General features: G+C 53.1%; 1 protein-coding gene across 1 annotated transcript in view; it reads left to right on the top strand.

Moving 5' to 3' along the window:
• The window catches only part of CEMIP (cell migration inducing hyaluronidase 1), a 49,389-nt gene that overhangs the window by 16,954 nt on the left and 11,387 nt on the right, over positions 1-21,048 (top strand). Inside the window, exons 9-20 of the mRNA XM_004594580.2 lie at positions 617-808; positions 7,016-7,191; positions 8,874-9,083; positions 11,182-11,387; positions 12,206-12,275; positions 13,032-13,160; positions 14,357-14,442; positions 15,510-15,641; positions 17,017-17,052; positions 17,137-17,292; positions 18,674-18,854; positions 19,719-19,934. Of these exons, the coding sequence (XP_004594637.2) occupies positions 617-808; positions 7,016-7,191; positions 8,874-9,083; positions 11,182-11,387; positions 12,206-12,275; positions 13,032-13,160; positions 14,357-14,442; positions 15,510-15,641; positions 17,017-17,052; positions 17,137-17,292; positions 18,674-18,854; positions 19,719-19,934 (1,790 nt within the window). The remainder of the gene's footprint in view (positions 1-616; positions 809-7,015; positions 7,192-8,873; positions 9,084-11,181; positions 11,388-12,205; positions 12,276-13,031; positions 13,161-14,356; positions 14,443-15,509; positions 15,642-17,016; positions 17,053-17,136; positions 17,293-18,673; positions 18,855-19,718; positions 19,935-21,048) is intronic.

Here is a 21,048-nt window from a genome sequence, read left to right as displayed (position 1 = left end):
AACCTGGCTCTGCCAGCTGCATGGCCAGGTCAGCTGCCTCCAGGCCCTTGGGTGACACAGGACAGAGGGAGAGGAAGGGCTCAACTCCAGAGATCCAGGGTGCGGATGCACGGGGCTGCCCTCCCCTGCAGGGACAGGCAGCTCTTGGCCTCCGTGGATGCTGTTATTTTAAACCCAGCTCCCAGGGTGCTTGTTAGATTGGGTGAGGGATGGTGGGCTTGTTCGCAGAGACGCTTGGCTATCCTCAGAAGGCGGTCATTAGAGGTGGCAGCCCTGAGCAGGGGAGAGAGCTTTAGGGCTTCTGTCAATTACGGTGGATGGGAGCGATGGTCGTTGGACAGCCTGAACAGAATGGGTGGGGTGAGGCAGCCGCAAGTCAGGCCAGCTGAGGAGTTAGTGGAAAATTCCCCAGGCCAGAGATCATGAATGGCTCTTTTCTGGTTAGGTTTTATTCATTTATTTATTTATTTATTTAATAACTTTAGTACCAGGGCTGGCACTGAGTAGGCAAATCTGGCATTTACTTATTTAAGGAAGGGAAGGGCAGAGGTAGGCAGCCCTAAATTTGCTAGGAGTGAAAGGGTTGTGTCTCAGTGCTTCCTGTTCTGGCGTACAGTGCGGCCCAAGCTCACGGTCATCATCGACACCAATGTGAACAGTACCATCCTGAATCTGGTGGACAACGTGGAGTCGTGGAGGCCCGGAGACACCCTGGTGGTCGCCAGTACTGATTATTCCATGTACCAGGCTGAGGAGTTCCAGGTGCTTCCGTGCAGGGCCTGTACCTCCACACAGGTCCGAGTGGCAGGTAGGAACCCTGCTGCCCCAGGCCGGATGGGTCTAGGAAGGGCTGGGCTGGAAGCATACTGAAATCACAAGCAGCTGTGGCCGTCCTACTGTGTCACAATCAGACACCGGGCAGGGCAAGCACTACGCGCTCACCCATGCTCTGTGGTGGTCTGGGCTCAGGTGGGCTCCCTGTGACTAACAGACTTCCTGGAACACATTCTTGTGGGGACATTGGGAGCTCTCAGAAGACCCAGGCTTAGAATCTGTAGTACAATCACGGTTACATTCCATCAACCAGGGCACAGCATGTGGCCAAGCCCCACACAAGTGGAGTGACTAAGATGAGTTCTTCCATCAAGATGGACAGGGAGGGAGTGACATTGTGGCAAAGTGAGTGAAGCCACCTGCAATGCTGGCATCCCATATCGGAGTGCTGATCTGAACCCTGGCTGTCTGCTTCTGGTCCCGATCCCAGCTTATGCACCCAGGAAGGCAGCAGAAACACTTGGGTGACCCTGATGGAGCTCCAAGTTCCTGGCTTTGGCCTAACCCAGCATTGGTCACTGTGGTCATTTAGGGAGTGAACCAGCAGGCAGAAGATTAATAATAATGATAATAAAAGAACTTAGGAGGAAGGAGTGAAAATCAGAAAGCATTTCAATCTACCATCAAGTTTTAAATCTCTTCTCCCAATAGTTTTTGGGTTCCTCCCTTGTCATCCCCTAAATTTGGACTCAGAAATCTGATGGTCTAAGTCACGTGAAGTTATTGGAATCGCAGACTGTCCGTGATAAAAGGAGGCCTCGAGTAAATCCAGGTTAGCTGTCCAGGATGGAGAGAGCTATGTTTCAGTCAAGGCTCTTTGGTTGTGAGCCATGACATCCAATTCGGCTTCCTCAGGCAAAAGGACAAAAGGGGAGACAGGACTTACTGGGATTCTATTTAGCTTCGGGAACTAAAGCAAAATGAGAACTTCCACAGAAGCATGAGGAGCAAGGTGACTTCAGGGATCCGAGGAGAGGAACCAGTGGGGGTATCCCTGCGGCATCGTTGTCCGTAACACTCGCATCTCGTCCCCGGGATGGAGAGTGTAAATTTCCAGATGGGACAGAGCAGGTAGTCGTGCTTGTGCAGTCATCCTTCGGTGGTCAGAGGCAAGTCCTTCACAAACAGGCTGTCTGAGATGGCAGGCAACCTTCAGAAAGGGTGCTTCTTGGTTACCCTGCTGAAAACAAAGAACAGAGCGGTTCTGTGATTGAGTGTGTCTATGCTATTGTCAAGTGCAAAAAGTTATCAGCGGAGCCATTTTAGATGGAGGACCATCTTCTTTGATTTGGGAGAGTGATTGGGTTTGAATTCTAATGTCCTTGCAGAAAGAGCATAGGACAGCTAACCAGGGTCACCAATCCATGCAAATCTGATGACCAGGGGAAATAACAAAGTGAACGAGGCAGGTCTAAGCAATAAGAGACTAACAGAAGGAGAACAAATGCACAAGGGGGCACAGCTGAGGTTTGTAGAGGCTGCTGAGTCAGACCATAATATTTATCTGGAAGCTTCCAAGAGGCCAAGGCAGACAAGGAAACTCAATGCATGACCTAACTCTCCTGATCCAGGAAGAGGGAGCAGACTGGAGGACAAGGCAGGACAAGCGTGTGTTACCGCTGAGTGCAAAGGGTTCCATGTGGCTCCTGCCAGCAGCGTGGACGGCAACCCTGCACCCTGTATGTGGCTCTTGGAAGCTGACTCACGGTTGAGAGATGAGGACCTGGGGTTGGTCGCCTTCTGTGATGATTCTACAGAAGACATTTTTTATTCCCATTTTGTCTTGGGTTGAGGCAGGACTAGCACCAAGAGTGATGAAAGCACGCGTTCTGGGATTCGAACTGCAGGAAACACCAGCCACTTGCTGAGTGACTTTCAGCAAGGACACAGTCTCCCTTTGCCTCACTTTTCCCTTCTGTGAAATGGAAACGAGGATTGCAACTACTTCGTGGCATTGCTGTGAGGGTGAAAGGAATTGATCCACGTGAGGCGCTTAACATAGCACCTGGCATGCAGTGAGTGTTTAATAGATGCTAGCTGCTATTATCGTTAATAGGGCAATAATTTAGCCATTATAGAAGGGAAGGAAGGAAGGGCATGGCTGACAGTGGTTGAAGCTTGTATATTTTATAGCGTCTCAATTCCGGTCTCTTGGGTCACACAAGGAGAGTTTGGTAAGGGGCAGGTGGGGAGCAAGTGATTTTTGGTCATAATGATTAACTCAAACAGAGGGTTGGCCAGAGGCCACACCCTTCTTCCACGGGGACACCCACAGGGTAAGGGCATTGCCCCATTTATTCAACAAGCCAGGAAAGAACACACATCATGTGGCAGGCTGCGGGCCAGGCTGTCAGATGCCAGGCGAGCAAGACAAATGTGCTCTCTGCCCTCAGGGAACCTGTAGTCCAGTGAGGAAAATAGACATCCATCAAAGTACCACTCCAAGGAAAACACACTGGCCGCTGTGACAGCTGCTGGCAGAGCAGAGCACAGGGTTCCTGGGAGCGCTGGGAACAGGCGTGTGGCCAAATCAGGGCAGACCGGGAGCCTTCCCAGGGGAGCAAACGATGGCCCTGGGAGCTGGAGGGGAACGAAGGAGCACATGAGAGCTGAGGTGGGACATGGCAGAAGGAGAGGAGTGTGGGCTGGGAGAGGAGGGCGTCTTCCAGCTGCTGAGAGGGCCAGAGCAGCCGGCCCGGAGAAGGAGGGCAGCAGCAGCGTGGAGCTGCTGAGAGAAGGAGAGGCGATGGGGCCAGCTGAGGCAAGAGTCTGTGTGCGCGGGGACGTGACCAGGAGGGCAGAGACCTGTAGCGTTTCTCCTGGCAAGGGCTGACTTCCGGTAGCTGCAGTTAGAGCAGGAGGATCAGTCAGGCCCTTGGCTCTGCATCAGATTCCTCCTGGGTCCTGCAGGGACAATACACTGAAACAACAGATGGCCCCTTCACCCTCACCCCCATCCTGGACTTACAGTCCTGTGGACATCCTGGCCACTCAGGCTGGTGTCACTGCTGTCCCTTGTCAGGTGGTCTGGGGCCCTGCAGCATCCTCGGAGGATGGCTGTGAGCCCCTACTGCATAGTGGTGGAGGGGAAGCAGCCTTCTTCTGCAACCCTGGGTCCCACCTTCAGGTGCCTGGTTCAATTCCCAGCTCCTGCTCCTAACTACAGCTCCTGCTAATGCAGACCATGGAGACAGGGGTGATGGTTCAGTGCTCCAGTTCCTTACCACCCTATGGGGGAGACCTTACTGGCTCCTGGCTGGAACCCTTGTGGGTATTTGGGGAGTGAACCGATAGATGGGAGTGTTAGCTCTCTCTTCTCTCTCTTATTCTTTCTCTCCATCTGCCTCTCAAGTTAATAGTCAGTTATTCTAAAGAAACTGTTTGGAACCTCATGCAAACCACTGCCCAGCTTCCTTCTGCTCCCCAGGCCTCCTCCCCTCATACCCAGGGTGCTGAAGATCCCTCAGCATAATTGGGAACAAAGCTGAGATGGCCCCACCTGCTTCTCCCTGGCAGTCTCCTGAAATCAGGGCTGCACAGAGGAAGGGAGGGGTGGAGGCTGCTGAGAGAATTCTGCAGACAGGGTGGGATTGCAGCTGGGCCTGGGGGGAGGATTGAGGCCCACAACCTTGCTGGGAGAGCCGGCAGGGAGAGGCCTGAGACCGTGGCAGTGGGACAGATAACCCGGCTGCTCCCAGCGGCTGAGCTGTACAATGGCTACGATAAGGAGTGGGTGTGATGGAGGCTTTGAGACAGCATGCCCAGGGCAACTCTCACATTGCTATCCTTTCCTCTGCTGGCTCACTGATAAACACAGTCCCTCCCACTACCTGGCAGTCGCTCCTGGAACCCTCACAGAACAGACAGCTGCCAAAGCTGCTATGTACCAACTGCCATCACCATAGGCTGGCCACCATGGCTCCCAGCTTGAACTTGGGAACAGTGCCAGCTACATATGTCATTTCTTTGACTCCAGCTGTGGGGAGCATGTCTGTAGATGAACTCACTTAGTGATCGCAGTGATTTTTGGAGATAGATGCCATCATTACCTCCATTAAGAAAAAAAAAACTTATTTATTTGAAATGCGGAGTCATGGAGAAAGAGATAAGGAGAGAACTTCCATTCACTGGCTCATGCCCCAGTGGACCTGGACCAGGTAAAAGCCAGGAGCCTGGAACTCTATCCAGATCTCCCACATGGGTGGCAGGGACCCAAGATCTTGGGCTGCCCCCCATTTCCTTCCCAGTCTCATCAGTGGGGAGCTGAATTAGAAATGGAATAGCCAGTGTTTGAACCGAATCATCGCCCATATGTCACAAGTAGTGGTTTAATGTGCTGTGCCACTACCTGGGCTCCCAGAATGTGTTGTTTTGAAGGAGGACCTGTGGTGGACTCCATAGTGAGCCCCACTGTGTCCACAGCGCATCCTCGGGGCCTAGGACTGTGTTTTTAGGAGGCTGGTGGAGTTTTTCAGGTGTGGCAACGTCACGACTCTTGATAGGGATGCTGGCTTAGGTTTTCTTAGTGAACCCAGTGCATTGACAAGCATTCTTCCCTAAGGGACATGGAAAGACCGGAGAGGAAAGGGCAACAAGGAGGTGGCCAAACAGAGTAGAGGGCCACTGAAGTGAAGACGGGGCCCTGGGCCAAGGTGAACGGGCAACCACTAGAAGTTGGAGAAAGGCCAGGGGGAGATTGTCCTTGGAGCCTCCACAAGAACCCAGCCGTGCTGATACCTGGAGTCTGGCCCCTTCCAGTGTCGATGTAAGCGTCTGGCCTGCAGGACAGCACAGACTTTGCATGGTTTTATTCCAGAAGGCTGTGATGATGGTTTGTTATAGTAGCAACAGAAAGCTAATGACGGCTCCAAAGGCCACACGGTCACACATCCGTTTTGCAACTTGAACTAAAATGCTTCAAAGAAACCACTATCTCCCAAGACAGGAAACACCCTCAGCTGTGGGGCAGGCTCCCAGGAAGTGCACTGGGTGGGACCAGCCTGTGCCATGGATGAGAGGACAGGGCAAGGAAGTGGGTGCTGATTATACCTCTGCCCGTGTGGCTGACGCAAACGCTCTGTGGCCCTAGTCAAGGTCAGGGGAAAAGCCGCACGGTGCTGGCAGTGTGGTTGAGAGCCCACGTGGGAGACTGCTGCTCTCCATAATTGTGTCCTCAGATGCAAGCACCAGGGCCTACATGCCAGGTCAGCAACCTAAGCCACAGGCTGCATGGAGAACCCAGCTCAGATCTCTTTATCCCAGAAAAGAATCTGGGGCCAAGGTGGATGCAGGATTGGGGCTGTACGTCTGCACAGAGGGAGGAAGAGGAGACAGCAAGAAGGGCAGCGGGTGCATTTGGCAAGGGATTGGGTGAGTGGGGGTGGCAGGGGGGTAGGGCAGGCTGTGGACAGATACAAATCACAAGTCCAGGGGCCTTGGCCTCAGCAGCAAAGGGACTGAGCAGTGTTGGAGGGCAACAGGGTCAGGAACAAAGGTCTCCTATTTGTTCAGTGTAGAGAAGTGGGAAAATCCCTGGAAATGGCAACTCCCAGCACCAAGGGCCTGAGGAAGGAGGGTGGACAGAAGGGCCACAGCACAGGTCACAGGGCACAGGGCGCAGGGCAACTTTCCCTCAAAGACCAGAGTGGGAGGATCAGTACCAGGTGAGCACAGAAAGTAGTGCAGAGTCTCCACCTGCATTCTGCCAAGATGCCACTGAGCCCTCCCAACCACCCCAAAGCCTGCACCCACAAACCCCACTCTGGCTCCTTGTTGAGCACCAGCCTGTAGTGGTACAGCCTAAACAGGTTAAAAAGACAACAGGGATTTGCCACTGTCACAGAAGATGATTTGCAGAGAAAGAGAGAGATCTGTGGGTGGTCAAAGACGGCTTCATGGGCCATTCTGCCATCTCTAGGACACAGCTGTCCACAAGCATAGATGCACCTGGGCCACATGCAAATCTCCCACCCTGCCCTCTGAAGTGGGGGGAGAGCAAGTGCAGAATGCTAAGACTTCTGCTCTAGAGCGAGATTCCATGGTGGAGGATGGCAGGCAGCGTGTGTGTACACAGATCACCGTGATAAGGAAGCAGTAGGCAGAGGGAAGCAGCACAGGGGATGGTACAGCGTGATGGGCACAGGGTCCCTTCCCACCTGTCACTCTGCCCTCTCTGCCCCAGGGAAACCCAAGTACCTGCATACCGGGGAGGAGATGGATGGCGTGGACATGCGTGCCGAGGTGGGGCTCCTGAGCCGGAACATCGTGGTGCGGGGGGAGATGGAAGGCAAATGCTACCCCTACAGCAAGCACCTCTGCCACTTCTTCGACTTCGACACTTTTGGGGGCCACATCAAGGTATGGAGGTGCTAGCCCATGGGCAGCGGTGCAGGTGGAGAGGGTGCCAGGCAAGCAAGGGAAGAGACCTGGGAAAGAGCACCTGCTCTCCCCACCCCCATCCTTGTCCACGCAACACTCCTTGCCATGTTGACTTCATCTCCTGTCTTCCTCGTCTGAGCCTGGTCACTTCCTGGCAGAACCCACTCTTGACTCATCCCAAGCCACACTTACAAGAGGTCCCTTACAGCACAGATAGAAGCCACAGAGGCAACTGGGCGGGGGGTAGTGGGGGCGTGGAATTAAACTCATCCCTGAGTTCCAAAGTAGGGGCACCTTGAGCTGCAAGGTCCTCACTGCTCCAAGAAGGAACAGGACGCCAGCTTCCCGGAGCTCCTGTGTCCTTAAACTCAGCAAGGTGGTGCCTCTTTCCACTCAGCCCAGTGTCCTTCCCCGGCCTTTGGAATAGCACGCTCCTGCCAGCTCTTCAGTGCCGTCCTGTCGCTGAGGCTAACACTTAGCTCATCCCCCCTGAGCGGGCTGACGGAGTGACATTTACAGAAGTCACAGTGGGAGTCCTGCTTTGCCTCACCCCATGTATTAAAGGCTCCCAGGCTGCCCAGTCCTTGTCAGCACCAAGAATGCGCCTCCACTTGTCCAGTGATTCGCTGGGGGCGGGTGCGAGTGGCGTAAGGTGGTGATACTGTCCAATGGCAGTTTTAGGTCACACAAGTGGCTGCAACCCCTTTCCAATCCCCACAGTGATCCTAAAATGATCAGGGTCCTCCCCTAGTGAGTCCAAAGTAGGTTTCAGAATCCTGCTTGACATGGCACCCCAGGACAGGCATACCATTTATAAGGAATGATTAGCCCATCAATAATCCTCCTCCAGTTGAAGTTTGCTGATAGGAGTGACTTTCCCACGGTGAGTCAGCTCCTGGGGTGCAGGCCTCATGAGGGCAAGTGGTTCCTGGAAACCCACTGGGAGTAGCTATATGCGTACTGTGAAGTGAGTTCATGGTGCAGGCGCCACTGACACAGACGCTCATACAGCCACACACATACACACAAAGCCACACACATTCACTCACACACACACAGTCACACACTTACACATACACTCACTCACATAAACTCATATTCATGACACACACATACACAGTCACATACACATACATTCACTCACTCTTAAACATACACTCACACATATATACACTCTTCTACAAACTCATACACTCACACAAATCAAACACACACACACACCCCACCAGAGTGTGGGCTCAAGGACATGCCAGAGTCAGGACCCCTTTCTGCTCCCAGCAGAAGGCCTTCGATAGTGGCTGGGCCCACCCTTACCCACATGCCCCAGGCCCCTAAGGTCTCCCTGGTTTTCTCAGGATTATCATAACATCACTCAGCAGTGTAGGAGGTGGTTAAGAAGGGGAGCCCCAGCTGCTGCCCCCGCCCCAAAGCATCCCCATTCCAAGCCACCCAAGGCCTTGCGGCATTCTCTCCTGTCCAGAATGCCTTGCTGATCTCCCCTGCACGGGAAGCATCAGGCATCCTGGCCGGTCTGCAGAGAACAGCTTTGATTAGTACCAGGTAGCAAGGCCTTGAGGATGGCTCCTCTGCAGTCAGAGGCTGTCGAAGGGGACAGAAGGCACCTCCTGAGCTCCCTGTCCCTCTCATCTCTCCTCTCGCAGTTTGCCCTGGGTTTTAAGGCTGCACACATGGAGGGCGTGGAGCTGAAACACATGGGGCAGCAGCTGGTGGGTCAGTACCCGATTCACTTCCACCTGGCTGGGGACGTGGACGAAAAAGGAGGCTACGACCCGCCCACCTACATCAGAGACCTCTCCATCCACCACACCTTCTCTCGCTGTGTCACCGTCCACGGCTCCAATGGCCTCTTGGTAAGTGGGTCCCTCCTTCACTGGGATAGCAGCAGAAGGGATGGTGAACATGGATGGGAGTTGTTTGGCTCTCCAAAGCTGTGGGCGATTGAACCATCCTTAGCAGAGATGTTAGAAATTTTATCAGCGGAGAGCAGGTCATCAACCCAACAGGAAACAGCAAGGGGGTTCTGTCAATTGTGAGAGGGGACTCCCTGTTTCTTCTCAATCCTTATCATTTTCCAGTACCTTTTCTGTAATTTTTTTAATGTGCTTATTTGAGGGACAGAGAGAGATCTCCCATGTGCTGATTCAGTCCCACAACAGTCAAGGCTGAAATGAAGCTGGAGCCAGGAGCCAAGAGCCAGGAACTCAGTTCCGGCCCCTCATGTATGGGAGGCAGGAAGTCAAGGACTGCTGCCTCCCAGGGTCTGCATTTGCAGGGAGTCGGAGCCAGGAGCCAGAACTGGGAATGGAAACTGGGCTCTCAGATGTGGGATGTGGGCATCTTCACTTCTTCCAGTTTCTGAGGTTCCCAGGTTCTCACCTCTGCTTGCTATGTGATACCAGCACGGGGAGACTTTGATTTCTCCAGATGCCTCTTCAGCCAGGACTTCTGGTAGATGGGTGTGAGAAGCGAGGAGGGCAGGGGTCTGCCACCAATCAGCTCAGATGTCAGTGATAGGAAATGGGGCATGGGGTCCCTCTTTCCTTACAGTCCCTCCCAGGACGGAAGGCAGCCCTCTGCTTTCTGTCCCTCCAGCCCCTCTCCCCACCTCTGCTGGGCTGCCTTAGAAACTCATTCTTGTTCTGATTAGACAGGGGGATTTAGTTCTCTTTAGCTTTTCCAGCTTCTGCTTGCATATTCATAACCTCGTTAAGATCCATGCAAAACCAATAACCCACTTGCCACCCACTCCAAAGGAAATCTTCTCTCTTGCAATTCAAAATCATTCTTTTTTAAAAAAGATTTTATTTATTTTTATCATAGGCAGATTTACAGAGAGGAGAGACAGAGAGAAAGATCTTCCATATTCTGGTTCACTCCCCCAAAGGCCACAACAGCCAGAGCTGAGCCAATCCAAAGCCAAGAGCCAGAAGAACTTGGGACATTGTCCACTGCTTTCCCAGGTTGTAAGCAGGGAGCTAGATGGTAAATGGAGCAGTTGGAACACAAGCTAGTGTCCATATGTGATCCCAGAACTTGCAGGGGGATTAACCAATTGAGCCATTATTCCAGACCCCCCCCACACACACACTCCTTCCACCTGCCAAATAATTTCTAATATTGACAGCAGCTTGGAAATCATAAATTTCTACCTTTTCAACGTGATGCATTTGAAGGGCGTCTCACCTATGTGAATTATGTGAAACCCAGCCTGGAGGGCAGGGGCAAGTCTGAGTAATCCCTGTTTGTGTTTGTTTTGCATGGCAGTTTCTTTCTCTTGCTGTGTCCTGGTGGAGGGTGGGTGTCATGGCAACTGGAGTTGTACATAAAGTGTTTCGAAAAGTTCATGGGAAATGGGAGTAAAAGATAATTGTATTTTGGTACAAAGAATTTCAAAATCCACTCAACTGGAGTGTCTTCAAAAGGTGTGTGGGAAAGGTGTATTATGAAAAAAATGCATGAGTTCATGTTTAAAAATATTTATTTCGCTTGAAAGACATGCTGACAGAGAAGGAGACACATCCAGAAAGAGAGGAGAGAGAGATTGGATCCACTGGTTCATTCCACAAATAACCTCAACAGCAAGGGCTAGGACAGACCTCAGCCAGGAGCCTAGAACTTCATCCAGATCACCCAGGCTTGACTCAGGGAGCCCTTAGCCATGGACTCCTCTCTGACCCACCATTTTTATGTGGGACATTTTGTCTCCTTTCCTAACCCATGGTGCCTAGTCACACCGTTCCTCCAGCTGGAAGGGACTTAAAAAGTTACTATTCTACCCCCCTGCTCCTCCCTCCCCATATCCAATGCTTGTGTCAGCTTTAGCTCCAAGCCCCAGTGCTCCTCAGGGGTTGGTGTGCAAGCTAAGATCGTCTAACATTTGTTGACTGAATGCATGAGCACATGGATCGCTGACTGCTTGGTGACATATCCCCATGTTGGCCCCGGCAGGTGAAGGACGTGGTGGGATATCACTCCTTGGGCCACTGCTTCTTCACAGAAGATGGACCTGAGGAACGTAACACCTTTGACCACTGCCTCGGCCTCCTGGTGAAGTCGGGCACCCTCCTGCCTTCAGACCGTGACAGCAAGATGTGCAAGATGATCACAGAGGATTCCTACCCCGGCTACATCCCCAAGCCCCGGCAGGACTGCAAGTAAGTGCTGTCCCAGCTCTGTGCCCCTGCACTGCCCAGGACACCTGGCTCCTGTGCCCAGATGGGGGCAGACACCTGTGAGCAGGTGCGGTCTCTCAGACCAGGACCACCTCTGCTCCTGGCTTCCCAGAGAGAGGACGGAGGATGCCTTCTCCCTTCTCTGTCTGCACTGGGGGGTTTGTTCTGTGCTGGCCAAGCCCCCTTCTCATCTGTGGGGCTGGGGCTCTCCCTGAGGTCACACAGGATTCCATCATGGTGGGAAATGGGGCATCTCCAATTTGTCCATCTTTTCAGCCTGCTTCTTAGAAATGGGCAGTTTTCTGCACTCAATCAGCTTTTGTTTCCTTGAGAGACAGTCTCAGATCTGATCCCATACCTTGATTCTACCCTAAACAGCCATGTCCTTTCCAAGAGAGACCACCTGCTATTTCATTCCCCAAATGGCCACAACCATCAGGCCTGGGTCAGACTGAAGCCAGGAGCCTGGAACTCTATCCAGGTCTCCCGCATGCTTGGGCTAGTCTCCACTGCCAGGCACATTAGCAAGGCACTGGATCAGAAGTGGAGCAGCCGGGACTTAAGCAGGTGCTTTGTGTCATAGGCAGTGGCTTAGCTCACGGCAACACAAAGCTAGTTCCCTCCGCACCTTTGGATTTCTGAATTTTGCCTGTGCTCGATAATCAAAGTGGGTTTCAGACAGGTACAGTGCTAGTGTCTCACACCTCTCACACCAGTGTGTCAAACACTGGTCAGCTGTGTGGTATAATGAGTGCCAGTGGCTCCAGACATGATGCTCCCCGCCTTGTCCTCTCCTACAGTGCGGTGTCCACCTTCTGGATGGCCAATCCCAACAACAACCTCATAAACTGTGCTGCTGCAGGTTCAGAGGTGAGCAGAGAGTGGGGTGGGGGCTAGGGCTGGGGAAGCCAGTTGAGACCACCCTTGAAATTGCTGTGAACCGACCTTGGCTGGAGTGAGCAGGGAACACACACACACAAACTCAGGTTATGTCCTAAGAGTGATGACACAAGTGCATGAGGACCAGGTGTTTGTTGTGTGGAACTCATTGTTCCCTGAGAATGTTTTAATGCTGAGTGGTCCCTGGCAAATCAACATTGTAAGCTGGCACAATGATGGCACATCATTGGATCCACCTTGTGATGTAGGTACTGGCAGGGGAGGAAACCAGGACAGGATTGAGGGCTGGTGTGGGGTAGGGGAGAAGAGCAGCAAGGCCCCAAGGGGCATACAGAACTAGGAGATGGCAGGTAGGGCGGGAGCACCCCAGTCCTTTGGCACAGCCCTGCCCCCTTACCTGCCATCTCTGAGCCCGAGAGAATGAAAGGGAAAAGGTTTGCACCATCCTCTTAGATGTATTGAAGGAGGAGCTACAGAACTCTGTACAAGAAAGTCATGGTCGGGAACCCACCATGGCCCTATAGGGTGGGATGTCACAGTGGACCCCATCAATTACCCCTGCCTCAAAGTTTGTGTTGCTTTCCTTCGAGAGCTGGGCTGTGTGGATGTGATGGGGGTGGTTGTAGGTGACGAGGGCTTGCATTGTCTCCTAGGTTACTCTGCCCCAGAGCTCACTGGACCTGAACTCATGGCCCCCTCCGCTCTGTACCTGCCTTCTTTTCACAGGAGACAGGATTCTGGTTTATTTTTCACCACGTTCCGACAGGTCCCTCGGTGGGAATGTACTCCCCGGGTTACTCTGAGCATATCCCGCTGGGAAAATTCTACAACAACCGGGCACATTCCAACTACCGGGTGAGCCTCCCCAGACTAGCCACCTTGCGTCCCTTCCCTCACATTGGTCTCAAAGCAATCAGAGAAGCATTGTCAGGCCTTCCCGGGTCAGGAAATATCCCTGGAAGCAGCTCGTGGGCTGGCACTGACTGAGCATCAGATGGAGCATAGAGCTGAGCACCTGAGCTTGCCCTTGCCCTTGATCCGGTGGGGGTGGTGTGCCATCAGCTAAGAGAAGTTAGGGCTAAGTGGAGAGTTCAGCAAGCCCGGGATGCACTTTCTGAAGGGCACAGATGGACTTCGGCCCCGCTTCTCTCCTCTCATTGTGTTTCTTGGGGGAAACAGCTGCTCCATCTAAGAGCTACGCCGGTAGGAAGGAGAGCAGAAGTGCCCCAGTCACCAGAGTTCCCTCATTAACATGTCCTGAGCGCCCACTGTGTGCCCATCCAGCTCCATGCCAGGTTCTGTAGGTACCATGGAGGATGGCCCTAGCACGTGGGAGACCTGAATGGAGTGCTGGACTCCTGGCTTCAGTGTGATGCTTGTGGCCACCTGGGGAGTGAACCAGCAGATGGAAGATCTTTCTCTCTCTCTTTCTGTAAACCTGCCTTTCCAATAAAAATAAATAAATCCTAAGAAGAAAAGAAAAGAGAGAGAGAGAACCTGGACAGTGTAGACACTGAGAAACCAAGAACTTAGATGGTTTCATGGGGCAGAAGGCAAGGGTAAGCAAGGAATAGCCTGATCTTGACCCAAAAACATCTTGAAGAGAAGCCACCTGGGGAGGCAGGTGCATGGCTGCAGGGGATAGATAACTCGGCTGAGAAGACTTCCCAGGAGCAGGGGAGGTCGGCCTTGGACCTGTGGGGTCTGGAGAAGGCAGAGAGGGAAAGAAAGTTGGTGGAGCACATGGTTAAGGACTCTGAAAAACAGGTGGAGGGGCGGCCTTAGCCACCTCTGAGGATGGGACAGGAACAAAGAGGAAGCTCCCATTGGCTTGTGGGATACTCGGAGCAGGGGAACAGGCCCTTTCTTTGGTGGCCCTGCCCACTGAGCCTCAGCTCAACACCCTTAGTGTGCCAGCCCTAGTCTAGGGGTCTTTTCCCCATAGCCATCATGAGCAATCTTCCATGTTGGCCCGTTTCTGCAGAGGGGCTGGGTATGGGAAGGCATCCCACAGCCTTGTCCAGAACTCAGCATCTCCTCTCCTTCTCCAGGCCGGCATGATCATAGACAACGGGGTCAAGACCACCGAGGCCTCTGCCAAGGACAAGAGGCCCTTCCTCTCCATCATCTCGGCCAGGTAATTAGCCCTAAGGTAGATGCACTCCTGCCTCCAGCCATGACTCCTGGGTCTCACGCCTTCCTCTCTCTCATTTCCCCTTCCATTCCCTGAAATAGCCATTGACCTCTTTCTTTCTAAGTGCCAGACACTGTCGGGTGGGTTTCTAGAGAAACCCTGGTAAAAATCTAAGCAAGGAAATATCTGAGTTAGGACGCAGACTCCAGTAAAGAAACTGCTAGAGGGTTCCAGATCCCTTGGCAAAGCTAATATCTGATCAATCGACAGGAATGGCTAGCAGGTGCGCCCAGCATAAAAGGGAGACTAGGCAAGGAGGGATGAACTTCACTTTTGGTCTAAGGAGCTGTGACATGCAGCTAGTGTCTGTCAATAAGCCCGAGACTGAGTCTAACAGGCCAAGCCTACAGCAGACTTCAAAGAGACTAGTTGTCCAGCCCCATCAGACATGATACCAGCTGAAGACCACTACGCTTAGTGAAATAAACCAAGCCCCAAAAGAAAAATAGCATGTATGTTCCCTGATGCATAGCAGTTATATCATATATTGTGACATGATTGTTGTCTTTAGCCTTTGCTTATACTCCTGTGCAATGGTGGCTCTCTTCCTCTCTACTGTGGGTAGTGGTGCCTGAAGCCTGGGATTATACAGTGAATGGAAAGTTTGTAAGACGTTTGTCATTGTAAAACTTAAAAACAGAAGGAAGGAAGACAGGAAGGAAGGAGAGGGATCGTGGGAGGGGAGAATGGGAGTACCGTGAGGTACATGAAATCTGTTCTCTTGATATTAATAAGAATTTTGAAAATCATTAAAGAAAGAAGTGGGTGACATAAGTAGCAAGAAAATGCTCTGTGGGTAGACCAGGGGTTGGAGAGCATCTGGCTACCCACCCCTTTGTGGGGTCCAGAGAGCTGACCTCTCAATTCTGTGATGTGCCAGAAAAGCCCCTTACGGGGCTCTGTGAGGCTAATGGGTGCCCTCCGGGTGCCGTGAGTCAGAGAGGCACTTAGAGGATCCTGAAGGGTCCCCCCAACACTGCTCCCTATACCCGCCCTGTGGTGTATTACAGATACAGCCCTCACCAGGACGCTGACCCGCTGAAGCCCCGGGAGCCGGCCATCATCAGGCACTTCACCGCCTACAAGAACCAGGACCATGGGGCCTGGCTGCGCGGCGGGGACGTGTGGCTGGACAGCTGCCGGTCAGTCGGGAGCTGCCTGTGACAGTGACACTGGGCGGTGGGCTGTGTGCCCCTAGCTCTGGTAGGGGAGAGGAAAGAAGGCGTGTTGGCCTCTGTCCAGGCTGGAGCAGAGAATGGTGCCAGGCAATGACCCTTCCTCTCCCAAACCAAACCCCAGAACAGCTTTCACCCCCTGTGCTCTGGGGGCATGAGTGGCCTCTAGATGGTCACTGGGCATGGCTGTCTCAGGGTCACATGCTTGGTCAGCAGGAAGAGTGATTGATGTTAGAGTCCCCAGCAGGTGGATGAGATAGAAACTGTGAGTTTCCTTGAGATTTCTGGCCACGTGGTAGAGGCATGAGGGGCACCTGGCCAGAGCACGGGGGAATAGCAACAAAGAGGAGAGGACCAGGAGGGGTCTGCAGACAAGAATCTGGAAGATTCTAGAAGGAACTAGACAGCACTCAACCCTGGGAGATGGGCTTCAGAAAAAGGGGAAAGCATTCATGTCCTGAATAAAAGTTATGGGGAAGCAAACTGGGATCTAGGGAGTAGCCAGACAGACAGGGCTGGGCCCAAGTGGCTGAAGCCCAGGGAGTTGTGCATTTATCTACGACAAGAATGCAAAGGCAAGACGTGAACTTGGGCTTGTGGGAGTGGTGAGGACACTGGAGCTTCATGAAGGCTATAGAGAACTGCATCCTTAGGAGGTGAGCCTGGGAGGGTGTGCAGGGCAGGTGGGAGGAGCAAGGGCCTGCCTATGGCACCCCAGGGGACATAGGGGGGCAGGTAGCCCAAGGTCCAGCTCAGCTTCTATTCCTGACCCTGACAAAGAGCAGAGGGGATGGGAGTGGATGAGAATGCCTAAGTGTGATCGGGAGGTGACCCCCTGCCTTTCTTGGAGCCAGGGGCCAATGGACTGCTGGCAGCCTTGGAAATGAACTGTGTATGCTTCTCTGAGCCCATGGTGGATGTCTATGCATGCATCACCTGAGCCTACAGTGGATGTGATGGGACTGGCAAGACACACATCCAGCCCACAATCAGTGCTGGCTCTGGCAGGGACCCTAAATGTCCTTCCAATAAAATCTCCTGTTGAGCCCTGAAGTCTCAGGTGGTGGGGCCTGGAGAGGGAGACAGGCAACTCACTCAGCCTGTGTGCTATGGATACAGTATGTTGTCCATACCAGGAGCCTCAAGGAAACCAGAAACTAGGTGGGAAGGCACTTGGAGAGCCCTGGACATGTAGAATGGGCAAGGACAGTGCCCATGCCTCCTTTACGCTTCCCTGCCCCTACCCCTCAAAGGCAGGGAGCACTGTAACTCCCACTGTAACTCCCACTGTGACCTCAGGGTGCAACGAGTGCATGCATTGACTCTCAGCTCTTGTCCACAGGTTTGCTGACAATGGCATCGGCCTGACCCTGGCCAGGTAAGAGCACCTACTATTGGGTGTCACCTCTGCAGAAACTTGTCTCTGAGCCACCTCTCATCACCAAACATCTTCTCTCTACAGCGGTGGGACCTTCCCTTATGACGACGGCTCCAAGCAGGAGATAAAGAATAGCCTGTTTGTTGGCGAAAGTGGCAACGTAGGCACAGAGATGATGGACAACCGGATCTGGGGCCCAGGTGGCTTGGACCACAGCGGAAGGACTCTCCCCATAGGCCAGTAGGTTTGCAACCACGGTCGCTTCCTTGCTCTGCGTAGCTCACCTTAAGTGGCAGAAAGCGAAGGACAGAGGCAAAGGAGCAATTTCTTTTTTTAGCTTATTTGAGAAACAAAAAACACAGAGAGAGCTTCCATGTGCCAGGTCGGCTATAAAGAAACCAGGCAGTCGAAATTCAAGTTGAGTGTCCAACATGGATGGCACGGACCCAGTTACTTGAGCCGTCGTCACCACTGGCTCCCAGAATCTGCATTAGCAGGAAGCTGGAGCCAGAACTGGAACTCAAACCCAGCACCAAATAGACACACATCTGCACCTTGCAGCCTTGTGTGGCCGTGCATCTTCAGAAAGATTTTGCACAGTCAGGAACCTGCCTCCTTGACCCTAGCTTCTATGTAGCATGGTGAGGAGTAGGGGTACAGCGGAAGGCTGTCCCCAGAAAGACCTAACATAGAAGGCCACATTGAGCCACCCATGGAGATCTGGTGCTGATATCAGTGAGGGCAAAGACCAAGATGGAACGATGTTGTAACCAAGGCGAACCCAGGCTGGAAATGGGCCCAATCCCTTCTCCTCTTGGTTCTCCCCTTGGCTGCCCTGTTTTCCTTGTGTTCCCCATGGAGGGGAGTGGCCTGACTCAGAAGCAGAGATGCCCATCTAAAGGACAAGTTTGGGCACGGCCAATAGAAGTGAGCCTACACACTGGGGCCAAGGCCAAGAGAAGGCACCTCCAGCAAGCCCAGTCAGCAGCTCCCATGCCTTCATTTCCAATGGCCTGCTCAGGAGTCCATGACAAATGGCAGTACTTGCAAATTCTCGTCTAATGTCCCACCTGCACTTCCACCCCTCCCCCCCCTTTCAGCTGTGGGTGAGGTCCCCAGGCTCTTCTGAAATTGTCCAGAAAGTCATATGGCAATGGTGTCTCCCCGTGTGTTCAAAGCCCAGCCCCTGTCAATTGTTCAAAGCTCAATGCCAAGTGCATTGGTTTCTCAACCAGCTCAAAGTGCTGTTAAAGCAACTGATCCCAAGGTGATCATAGCTCACGGCACTCGCCTCCCTCATGACATAGCATTGGATCCACTGGATTTGCCCAGTGACTCTTCACAAGATGGGAAAGTTAGGGGGACTATTAATACAGAGGAGCACCTCCCAAGCCCCACGACAAATGACTAGGCAGTTATTTATTCATCTACCACCCATCATCGTCATTCCTTCCATGTCCTGGGTCTGCACTCACCTTCTCGGTGAATGAATAAAAGGACTCGATGGTCCTGGATGGGGATGGTTGCTGGGGTGGTGAACAGGAAGTCAGGGTACCTGCCAATCTAGGAAGAAGCAGCCGTAGTGTTCAGACTGCCTGTTCTGTCTTGATTCACACCACAGAAACTTCCCCATCCGAGGGATCCAGTTCTACGACGGCCCCATCAACATCCAGAACTGTACTTTCCGAAAGTTCGCGGCCCTAGAGGGCCGGCACACCAGTGCCCTGGCCTTCCGCCTCAACAATGCCTGGCAGAGCTGTCCCCACAACAACGTGACCGGCATCACCTTTGAGGATGTCCCGGTGAGTGAGGCCCCTGGGACTGGCAGACCCAGGCTTGGCATGGTGATTCCCCCATTCCCCAGGAGAGCCAAGGGAGCGAGCTGCATCCAGAGGCTGAGAAGGCTCTTCCTCTCTGCCCAGGTAGGCGAGCCGTGTCCCAGTTCACGGTGCATGTACACTGGAAAAGTACAAGCAGAGAAAGCCAAGGTGGCTCCACACTGCAGGCCAGCGCTGGACAGAGGCCTGTGTGCCCTCATCCAGCATGAGCAGAGATGCAGGGTTTGGAGCCTAGGTCAAGGTCAGGCCTGGCATTCCATTCAAGGTGCTAAGGTCATTCCTTAGGACCTTGATTTTGACCTGAGTTGGCACAAAGAATCCAGCAAGCCCAGAAGTTTCCAAGGCCAGTGTGTGCTGGAGATATCCCCTGTAGTCCCTTCACAAGAGGAGAATGGAAACAGTGGCCTCCTGGCCGTGGACAGCCAAGCGGGAGAAGGTCAGGCCCAGGTCTGCCCCAGGGTTAGCCAAGTCCTTCTGGTTGTGGAAATCTCTGGCTCCCACCTCATGCCTGTCTGCCCAGCTCCCAAGAGAAGGAAGTGACAGTCTTACTCAGGCCACGGAGGGCCTAAAAGAGGTCAGCCAGAGAAATCTACTCATACTGCCAGACTGGCTTCCTGAGACACACACACACACACACACACACACACACACACACACACGTGTGTGTGTGGATTCACTTCCTCATACAGACACATGTTTCTCATGCACACACTACACACACGCACACAACCAGAAACCTTGCCCCAGGGTCCACCACTGATGTCAGGCTAGTGGCTGCATTTGCACTTGCCCTGCTGGCCCAGCCTAACATTCTTGGGTTCTGTGCAGATTACTTCCAGAGTGTTTTTTGGAGAGCCAGGACCCTGGTTCAACCAGCTGAACATGGATGGGGATAAGACATCTGTGTTCCATGATGTAGACGGCTCGGTGTCTGAGTATCCTGGCTCCTACCTCACCAAGGCTGACAACTGGCTGGTCCGGCACCCGGACTGCATTGACGTCCCTGACTGGAGAGGAGCCATCTGCAGTGGGCGCTACGCACAGGTGGGGATGCTGTGCACAGATGGGGCACTACGCACATGTCGGGGCGCTGTGCACTCCATCATGCATGAGTCAGGCATTCAGCAGGTGCCTGTTGTATGCTGTGCTCTGCAGCAGGCCAGAAGGAGACACACAATTCTTTCTTTCCCTCTTATTTCATTTGTCTTTGCTCTTTGTTCGATAGCGTTTTCATGAAGTCAAGGTTGAAATTCCTGGAAAGTAGAATTCCTAGAAAGCAGAACCTTCTGCAGGGAGAGTGTTCAGCGCAGTGGCTAAGCCGCCACTTGGGGCCACATACCTCATATCAAAAAGCCTGGGTGGGAATCCTGGCTCTGCTTCCGACCACGGCTTCCTGCCAGGGCACACGGTGGGAACCAGTAGGAGGTGGCTCCAGTTGGGTCCCTGCCAGACACATGAGAGACCCGGATGGAGTTTCTGGCTTCAGGATTTGTCCTGGCCTAGCCTGAGCCATTTAGGGCAAGGAACCAGCAGATGGGCGCTCGCTCTCTAAATAAATAAATAAATAAACATGTTTACAGTTCAAGCCCTGAGCTGCACTGGCCACAATTCCATTGCTTCATGGACCAATATGGGCAGCAGCTTCCTGGGCTGGATAGAGTGAGTCTCAGTGGAGCCTGGAGTGAGGCAGAACGACAAATGTCCGAGAGCCACTGTGGTCCATCAGAGATGCCATTTGGGTGACTAACTGGTGAATAAATGAGTAAGAGGAGAGAGCCCTCTCTGAGATCAGGAAGAATCAACATATAGAGAGGGCAGCGCCATCCCAGAAGAGGAGGGACATGTGTGTAGGAGAAATTGTCCTCACAGCCATCCTATGAGGCAGGCATCATCATCATCATCTTGGATGATGGCAGTTGGAATGGCAGTGCTAGTGAACAGTTGAATGGTGTATCAGGGTTTGGGAGAGGAAAAAGGGAGGGGAGGGAGCTTCCGGGGCCAGGGCCTGCAGGGACGGCAGGAAGGGGAGGTAGTGGAAAGGGAGGTCACAGCCATGGTTTTGGGGGAGTGGACCCCAGGAGGGAGCCAGCAGAGAGCAGCAGGAAGGAGTGACAGGAGAAGTGTAGGCGAGAGTGGCTGGCTGTGCTGGTGGAGGTGG

Source organism: Ochotona princeps, chromosome 6 (genome assembly GCF_030435755.1).
Source record: "Ochotona princeps isolate mOchPri1 chromosome 6, mOchPri1.hap1, whole genome shotgun sequence".
Lineage (NCBI taxonomy): Eukaryota > Metazoa > Chordata > Mammalia > Lagomorpha > Ochotonidae > Ochotona > Ochotona princeps.
Note: the sequence above shows the minus strand (reverse complement) of the source record. Positions and strands in the feature narration are given on the sequence as shown.